The sequence below is a fragment of the Scyliorhinus canicula genome, chromosome 15 (assembly GCF_902713615.1).
Source record: "Scyliorhinus canicula chromosome 15, sScyCan1.1, whole genome shotgun sequence".
Taxonomy (NCBI): domain Eukaryota; kingdom Metazoa; phylum Chordata; class Chondrichthyes; order Carcharhiniformes; family Scyliorhinidae; genus Scyliorhinus; species Scyliorhinus canicula.
In genome coordinates this window covers 16,711,394-16,721,251 of record NC_052160.1, presented here as the reverse complement: position 1 = coordinate 16,721,251, position 9,858 = coordinate 16,711,394, and the positions used below count along the sequence as shown (strand labels likewise).

General features: G+C 44.2%; 1 protein-coding gene across 1 annotated transcript in view; it reads right to left on the bottom strand.

Annotated features, from left to right (window-relative positions):
• LOC119977984 (bifunctional apoptosis regulator-like) overlaps positions 1 to 9,858 on the bottom strand; it is a 32,009-nt gene that overhangs the window by 2,201 nt on the left and 19,950 nt on the right. Inside the window, exons 7-8 of the mRNA XM_038819252.1 lie at positions 6,247 to 6,423; positions 87 to 286 (exon numbers count right to left, since the gene is read on the bottom strand). Of these exons, the coding sequence (XP_038675180.1) occupies positions 87 to 286; positions 6,247 to 6,423 (377 nt within the window). The remainder of the gene's footprint in view (positions 1 to 86; positions 287 to 6,246; positions 6,424 to 9,858) is intronic.

Sequence of the window (9,858 nt, the reverse complement as noted above, 5' to 3'; positions counted from 1 at the left end):
AGCATTCAGTTTTATTTTGGCATAAAAATTTTCAAGAGAGAACTACTTTCATTAACACAGTAGAAGCAGCTTCAACGCTTGTGTACCTGAATCCTCCTCTTGACCAGAGTCTCCAGAATGCAAAGCCTTCCAAGACTGACAGAAGCATTGCATTGACAATTATAAAACGTGATGTCCAGTAGTGCATGTCCAACCAATCCCAAGCAAATTCAGCAATTAATTGATATGGAATCAGGGTGTATTTCACAAGGAATTCAGCCCACTGCTTCAAGCTGATATCATCAGGCTTTAAAAACAAAGATTGGCAAAGTAATTATATATTCAAGTTTTTGGAACAAGTGAAATTTCACATTGTATTTCACAAGATCAGTTCAGTAAATAACTAATGTCAAACCACTTATATTTGTAAACAAAAATATGACAATAATAAAAAGATGACAATAAATGGTTCCTTGCCCAAATTGTTTCCCTAATAGCTTAAGTGTTAAAACTTGGGATGTCTTACTACATTAAAGCTACTACATAATTTGTTGTAAAATGTATGAGACTCACAAAGATGATGTGGTCCCTTTGTTCAAGAAGGGGAGTAGAGATAACCCCGGTAACTATAGGCCGGTGAGCCTAACATCTGTGGTGGGTAAAGTCTTGGAGAGGATTATAAAAGATACGATTTATAATCATCTAGATAGGAATAATATGATTAGGGATAGTCAGCATGGTTTTGTGAAGGGTAGGTCATGCCTCACAAACCTTATCGAGTTCTTTGAGAAGGTGACTGAACAGGTGGACGAGGGTAAAGCAGTTGATGTGGTGTATATGGATTTCAGTAAAGCGTTTGATAAGGTTCCCCACCGTCGGCTATTGCAGAAAATACGGAGGCTGGGGATTGAGGGTGATTTAGAGGTGTGGATCAGAAATTGGCTAGTTGAAAGAAGACAGAGAGAGGTGGTTGATGGGAAATGTTCAGAATGGAGTTCAGTTACGAGTGGCGTACCACAAGGATCTGTTCTGGGGCCGTTGCTGTTTGTCATTTTTATAAATGACCTAGAGGAGGGGGCAGAAGGATGGGTAAGTAAATTTGCAGACGACACTAAAGTCGGTGGAGTTGTAGACAGTGCGGAAGGATGTTGCAGGTTACAGAGGGACATAGATAAGCTGCAGAGCTGGGCTGAGAGGTGGCAAATGGAGTTTAATGTGGAGAAGTATGAGGTGATTCACTTTGGAAAGAATAACAGGAATGCGGAATATTTGGCTAATGGTAAAATTCTTGGTAGTGTGGATGAGCAGAGGGATCTCGGTGTCCATGTACATAGATCCCTGAAAGTTGCCACCCAGGTTGATAGGGTTGTGAAGAAAGCCTATGGTGTGATGGCCTTTATTGGTAGAGGGATTGAGTTCCGGAGCCATGAGGTCATGTTGCAGTTGTACAAAACTCTAGTACGGCCTCATTTGGAGTATTGCGTACAGTTCTGGTCGCCTCATTATAGGAAGGACGTGGAAGCTTTGGAACGGGTGCAGAGGAGATTTACCAGGATGTTGCCTGGTATGGAGGGAAAATCTTAAGAGGAAAGGCTGATGGACTTGAGGTTGTTTTCGTTAGAGAGAAGAAGGTTGAGGTGACCTAATAGAGGCATACAAAATGATCAGAGGGTTAGATAGGGTGGACAGCGAGAGCCTTCTCCCGCGGATGGAGGTGGCTATCACGAGGGGACATAGCCTTAAATTGAGGGGTAATAGATATAGGACAGAGGTCAGAGGTGGGTTTTTTACGCAAAGAGTGGTGAGGCCGTGGAATGCCCTACCTGCAACAGTAGTGAACTCGCCAACATTGAGGGCATTTAAAAGTTTATTGGATAAGCATATGGATGATAAGGGCATAGTGTAGGTTAGATGGCCTTTAGTTTTTTTTTTCCATGTCGGTGCAACATTGAGGGCCGAAGGGCCTGTACTGCGCTGTATCGTTCTATGTTCTATGATAATTGGCATTTCAGACTCGATTCTGGTGTGATGGGTCAATGAGCTGCAATCATACATTTTTATAGATGCACAAGTCAATGGAGTCCATGTCTACTCCATCTTTCTGTACACCACACTATCAGAAAATGTATGTTCCTTAAAATGCACTTGGCTTAACTCTGGTTGTCCAATTTAATCTTTCTTCAAGAATGGAAAGGAACACCCTCAGGGTAAATCACAACTGAAAACCCAAGAGGAGAACTGAGAGTCACATTTACAAAGAGGGCAGTACAAGTCAATCCCCCTAGAAAGGTTTGTGGTATTCCAAACATGAGTAAACACAAAAGTCAAATGTCCCAGACAGGAAGAAAAATATAAGTTTATGAAATAATTTTTTCACTGATTTTCAAAATGGACAATTGCTGGGCTGATAAAATGGCTGCAGCTGGTCACATGCTGGCTTCGGGAATTTCGGAACAATTAGCACGTGAACAAAGTCTACTACCACAAATGCCCTGGAAAATAACACTCCTTGGATCATATAAACATTCCAGCCAAGTCAACACAATGAACTAATAGACAAGCTGTCTGCCCCCATCAGCTAAGGGCTCCTAATCTCCAATTTGGAGTTAATGGCCCAACCGTGAGTTTCAACCAGGGGCCTAGTTAGTCAACCCAAAACCACTGTCACATGACCAAGACTTGAGCTGTCAATTCCTTGAATCAATAATTTGTTGGACCTTATCTTCAGTCACAGTTTGACCTCCGAAGAGAAACAGGACTCCAGACAACAGCCTCTCTCTGTCTACTTTTTACCATCACACAGGTAACAGCAGAAACATTGGAACTTGTGCCTTCAAGACTAATTCAACTCAATGTCACCTTCATTGAATTCGTCACTTCTGGACAGACAGATCATCCTGCAACAGTAAGCCTATCACTCTCGAAAGGAATGCACCATTGGAGTTTTCATTCTTGACTCTAGACCAATGTAAAACCGTGATTTTATAACGTGGTCTTGCCCTGGAACCCTTTCTTCCCTTTATCCCTCTTATGTGAATGCAAAAGGGGAAGATGGTGATTTGTGCCTGTGTAAAATAAACCAACCCTCTTAGTTTACCTCATCTCGAGTTCGCTGTGCAATTTATTAATACAGGATTGGAGCTCTCTAAACTTAAGGTTGAGGAAAGTACACCACCACTTATAAGTAGCGAAATCAAAAATCGCCTGTGTTTACAGATGGGTAGTAAGAGGAAAGAACGGGCAGTTCAAATTAATCCCCTCTTGTCCATAACACAAGGTTTTTAAATCCTTGACCCCATAGATTTGTGATGCATCAACGATGGTTTGGGACTTCTCCTTGCACCGGAGACGCCCTGATCCAGGATGTATTTCTGGTTCTGAGATCATTTACATATATCTGCCAACATGCATTTAGCAATTTGCCAAGGTGTTGTACGAGACAATCTCGGGTAAGCACTGCAGCAGGAAAAGAAAAGGTGCCTGGTATCCCACCCTTTTAAACATAATTGTAAACGACTTCTTCAAAGATGGAATTGTACAGGGTTGTGCACTGTGTAGGCATACCCAGGCTCCTTAAAAAGTTTACCTTGGTCTTCTCATAGGCAACCTCTAAACGTCTGGGGCTGGATTCTCCGCAGGCCCACACCACAATTGCGTTTGGCGCAGGGGCGGAGAATCCCAGTTTACGTGGAAATTGTAGCCGACGCTGCTCCCGCAATTCTCCGGTCCCTGGAGAATCACTCACGCACGATTTATGCAGCGTAGCTAGGGGGCCATTGACAGAGACCCCCCCCCCCCCCCCCCCGCGACTCTGCAGGCCAAACTGGCCGGGTTCCTGACGGCGGCGTTCTAACCACGTATTGGCCGTCGGGAACCTCGGGTGGATGCTGCAGACTCAGTCCGTGGTCGCCCTGGTGGGGGGGAGCAGGGGGATCGAGCACGGGGGGGGGGGGCCTCATGGGCGGACTGGGCAGCAATCGGGCGGCTCGGATCCGCGGGCACGCATCATCTTGGGGGGGCAGACACTATCGATGTCGGTCCGTGGTCAGAGTCCGCCATCACACACAGCGCGGCTGCTGCAGGCCGCCGTGCGCACGCGCGGACTCGTGACTGGAAGTACAGGGGCCCGTATCCGCAGTTGAAGCTGCGAGAAGCACTCCGGGGCCCTGCCAGCCTCTGCAAGGTAGGAGAATAGCTGTATATTTTTCTGAGGAAAGTCAAGAGTGAAACGCCAGCGTTTTTACGCTGGCATGGGGACATAGCCCGTATTTTGGAGAATCCAGCCCCCCCATCTAGCAGCTGGCTCCTGAATCCAGTATTCAAAGAGTGCAGATGTTTGACAGAAAACACATTTCCTTCCTTCGCACACATGAAGAAGTGCAGTTTCTGCTAGCTAACTGCCAGAAAGCAGAGAAAATAAAATAGTTTTCTGCCTCCGACTGCCAGATCTGCTAAAGAAAATTGGCAGAGAGGGAGTTTGAGGCTAGCTTCTCCTCTCAGAATGATTGGCTTTATGCTAGTGTAAAAGCTTAAAATGGGAACTCAGGTTCTCCAAAGACCAGAAACAGGTCACCAATAATGGATGTCAGCATCCAAGTAGAATTTAAAAAACAATAAATTTCGAGTACCCAATTATTTTTTTCCAATTAAGGGGCAATTTAGCGTGGCCAATCCACCTAATCTGCACATCTTTGGGTTTTGGGGTTGAGACCCAGGCAGACACGGAGAATTCGGCAAACTCCACACAGACAGTGACCTGGGGTCAGGATCGAATCTGGGTCCTCAGTGCCGTGAGGCAGCAGTGCTGACTATTGCACCGTTCGCACCCAAGTAGACGAATCCAACTCACATCAGGGCACTGACCCATAAAAACTGAAGCTTACTTAGGAATCTCATGTTATAATTTGCATCTGCAACCCTTGGCCTGGTGAAGGAGAAAAAGGCCTGGGTTAATTCCCAATTTACTGTCCTTGCAACTTTAAAAAAATCTACATTGACATTATGTTTTTAACACCAAAGACGTGGTCCAATAAGAACAGGCAAAGAGATACCGAGTCAGCAAAAGAACATATGTGATTAGGAGGGGTGACCAAAAAGGAATGTATTTTTAAATTAGAGGGAAGAAGTTGAGCAATTTAGGAAAGATGTTGAGGGTATGACCAAGGTGATGCAAATCAAGAGGACTGGAGCATTCAGGAGGGACATCGAGCTGACTTGCAAAGAAAGGATGGCGTAAAGCAACAGTGGAACTTATAGAGGATGACACTGTGGGACAGACAACTAAGGTAGTCGGTGAGAATGAGAAAGAAGTACATGTGGGAGGGCGGCACGGTAGCGCAGTCGTTAGCACTGCTGCCTGAGGACTCGGGTTCGATCCTGGCCCCGGGTCACGCCTGTGCGGAGTTTGCACATTCTCCCCGTGTCTGCGTGGGTTTCACCCCCACAACCCAAAGATGTGCAAGTTAAGTAGATTGGCCACGCTAAATTGCCCCTTAATTGGAAAAAAAATAATTGAGTACTCCTAAAAAAAAAAAAAATTTTTTCATTTTAAAAGTACGTGGGAAGCTTAGATGAGGACAGAATTGGTCTCTCACCACTGAATAATTTTCATTCTCTAATTCACACAAGACAGGCAATTTGGCCAAGTAGCAGTGTTGAGCAGTGAAATCCTAACTAAGTCAACTATCTATTAAAAAAATGACCAATACATTCAATGAAAATCAAAATAGGGCTATTACAGCAATGAAATTTAAAAGTTTGGAGCTGCCAAATGATGCCGTAGTTTGGGATAGGGTAACCCGCTGAATCTGACCTTAACACAATCACAAATGTGATGCCAGGTAAAGGTGAAAGGAAAGAGTGTATACAAGGTTCAGACTATAACCATAGGAATTAATTTTCATGCCTGTTGGTTGCAAAAGACAAGTAAAAAAGTTGAAAACAAGGCAGTACGGTGGCGCAGTGGGCTAGCATTGTTGCCTCACGGCGCCGAGGTCCCAGCTCTGGGTCACTGTCCGTGTGGAGTTTGCACATTCTCCCTGTGTTTGCGTGGGTTTCGCCCCCACAACCCAAAGATGTGCAGGGTAGGTGGATTGAACATGCTAGAATTGCCTCTTAATTGGAAAAAATAAATTGGGTACTCTAAATTTATTTTTTTAAAGTTGAAAACAATGAGGAGTTTACCATATTCACTAATACAAATGGGTTATTTCCTTAAAATTATTGTTTCATTTAGGACGTAAACAACAGAATGTCTGTACTACTTACCCAGTGCTTACGAAAAATATCTGCATCCTCGGTCATCTCAGTTTTCTTAGGAGAAATGGTGTGAATAAGTGGCAGAAATAGTTCTGAGTAATCAAACAGGTAGAGATACAGCATGGTCAACCGTGGGGAGCTCTTCAGTGCATACAGCAGAAACAGTGACTTGCCTACATGCATTGCCTGAAAAAACAAGTATTTGTATTCGACAGCAAGCAAAGAAAAAATACCCACTGAATTTAGTTAATTTCACACAATTAAAACCAGGCAGAAGGTTAAGAAGTGAGAACACCAATTAGCCAGTCAGAATATCATGTATCTTAAAAAGTGCAACCTAAATGTTAACACATTAGGAATCAATTAAAATAGACGGATAATGTTATACGTCTCAGGCTGATATCATCAAAATGCACCTCCTGTGGCACAAAGCCCTTGAGTATTTAAAGTTTGAAATTGACAAATATATGGACTGAATTTTACGGTGTGGGGGACGCTATATCACTTGCTCCAAGGACGAAATCCCAAGACAGCAGCTGACCATTGTTAATCAAGACGGCTGGCAACAATAATACACCATGGGGCAGTATGAAAGAGTTGAGGACGGAACTTTTGCTCTTCAGTGGGAGTAAGTCCCACCCGTAAAAGCTGTCAGTCAATTAAATTAGCCTCAATGTATAGCAGTTCCAGCACCATCAGAACTGAGTAATGGGTAATGTTGGGACTACAAGCATCTCCACGAGGAAGAGAAGGATTCCTGAGCAAGACAAGTCAGGCCTGTTTGGGGCAGGGAGGTATCAGGTAGTTTAGGACGCAGGGCAAGTGGGCAGGTTTTTGAAGTCAGGCGTGAAGGAACAAAGGGAGAGGTATCATCTTGGAGGGGAGAGGTATGAACTTTGGGGGCGGGAAGAGGCAGAGGAGGGGGAGTGGCAAAGAGGGCCCCCTGATGCACACAGAGCATCTCCATAAGGACATATATCCACACACCTCCACACCCCTTCCTGCCACTCCAAACATGTTTTTTTTTCTCTTTTTTTTTACACTCCAATCATATTATGGAGCATGCAGTGTGGTCAGGTCAACTGTCTTGGCAACAAACTCAATGGGTCATTAATTATTTATTAAAATACCCATCCACCTCCAGTATAAAGAGGAATGGGCAGGAAGATAATCGGTTATTTTTTAATTCGTGGGCGTTGCTGGCTAGGTCATCATTTATTACCCATCCCTAATTGTCCTTTAGGAGGCGGTGGATAGCTACCTTATTGAACCGCTGCAGTCCATGTGGTGTAGGTACATCAACAGTACTGTTAGGAAGGGAGCTTCAGGATTTTAACCCAGTGACAGTGAAGTAATAGCGATATATTTCTTCTGGTGGGCTGGAGAGGAACTTCCATGTGATGGTGGTCCCAGGTATCTGCTGCACATGTCCTACTAGACGGTCGTGGCTTTGGAAGGAGCGGTATTAGGAGCCTTGGTGAGTTCCTGCTGTGCATCTTGCAGATGATACACACTGCTGCCACTGTGCGTCAGTGGTGAAGGGAGTGAATGGAGTGGCAATCAAGAGACCACTGGATGGTGTTGAGCTTCTTAAATGTTGTTGGAGCTGCATTCATCCAGGTAAGTGGAGAGTATTCCATCACACTCCTTTTCCCCCCCCACATATTTAGTGTACCAATTCATTTTTTCCAATTAAGGGGAAATTTAGCATGGCCAATCCACCTACCCTGCACATTTTTGGGTTGTGGGGGAGAAACACACGCAAACACAGGGAGAATTTGCAACCTCCACATGGACAGTGACCCAGAGCCAAGAATGGACGCAGCAATGCTAAGCACTGCGCCACCGTGCTGCCCTGTATTCCATCACACTCCTGACTTGTAGACGCGCTTTGGGGGTTACTCACTGAAGGATTAATAGCCTGCTCTTGTTGCTACAGGATGTAGTATATGGCTAGTCCAGTTCGGTTTCTGGTCAATGGTAACCGCCGAATATTGATAGATGGGGTTTCAGAGATGGAAATGCCATTAAATGTAATGGGGCAATAGTCAGATTCTCCCATGTCGGCAATATCATTGCTTGGCATGCGTGATGGGAATGTTACTTGCCATTTATAAGCTCAAGACGAGATACTGTCTAGGTCTTGCTGCATTTGGACATGGACTGCTTCAGTATGAGGAGTTGCAAATTGTGCTGAACTTTGTGCAATTATCACCAAACATCACCACTTCTGACCTTATGATGAAGCAGCTAAAGATGGTTATACCTAGGGCACTACTCTGAGGAACATCTGCGAAATGTCCTTGAACTGATGATTGACCCCCAACAACCACCTTTCTTTGTGCTAGGTATGACTCCAACCATCGGAGTTTTCTTCCCCCGATTCACCCTGGCTTCAGTTGTGCTAGGATTCCTTGATGCCACACTCAGTCAAATGTTGCCTTGATGTCAAGGGTGTTCACTCTCACCTCACATCCGGCATTTATTCAGCTCTTTGATCCATGTTTAAAACAAGGCTGTAATGAGGTCCGGAGCTGAGTGAGTCTGGCGGAACCCAAACTAAGCATCGGTGAGGTTATTGCTAAGCAAGCGCCCCTTGATAGCACTGTTGATGACACCTTTCATCAGTTACTGATTGCCACCACCTGTATTTTATGCTCACTCCACCACAAAAATATGCCCGGCAGGGTGTTAAGTAATGGGTTAAGAGACATTGCAATTAGTTGTCTCATTCATGTTAAGTGTTCAATGATTGACACTGATATGTAAAGGAGCTTCAGGTGGACTCTGGGGCTTGTGATGATCTGTAGAGTTCTGTGCAGTGAGTTTGAACCATTAAAGGTGTATTGGTGAAAAAGGAGCTGAACTCTTGCCTCTTCATACCACAGCATCTAGTACATATTAACAATGGTAGCAGAGGATGGGTGCTGTGTAAATGTGAAGGCTTGAAAGATACAATTTTTCCAGATCAAACCAAGGAGTGAAAAAAAAAAGGGAAACATGGCTGAACCCAGGACAAAGATGGCTGGTTATGATTATCCTCCCCTATTTTCTGAAAGGGAATCATACGACCAATGGAGAAGTGCAATAGTTATGTGGACTAAGGTGACTGCTTTAGGAAAGAGAAAACAAGGTATGGTATTGGCTCTTTCTTTACCATATGGCAGTAAAATCCGAAACAAAGTGCTTTCTGAGCTGGAGTTGGAAGTGTTAGACTCAGAAGGAGGTCTGGCGACTTTATTACTTTATATGGACAAGATTTATAAGAAAGATGACTTGTTAAGTGCGTATGAAGCATGGTTGGATTTTGATAAGTTCCGGAAAATGGAGGATTTATCTATGGAAGACTATATAATGGAATTTGGCAGACTATATAAAAAGCTGCAGAAACACAGGCTGGAATGTCCACAGTCTGTGTTGGCCTTTAAATTACTTGACTGTGCTAGAGTGAGCAACATGGATAGGCTCCTGGTTTTGACAGGAGTTCAGTTTACGGATAACAATACCTTACTCGAACAGATGACAGCAGCTTTAAAAACAATTTTGGGGAAACATTCGATTCCAATGGCTCTGATGACCCAAATAGGTCAGCCTGCTATAAAGCAGAATATGGAAGATACA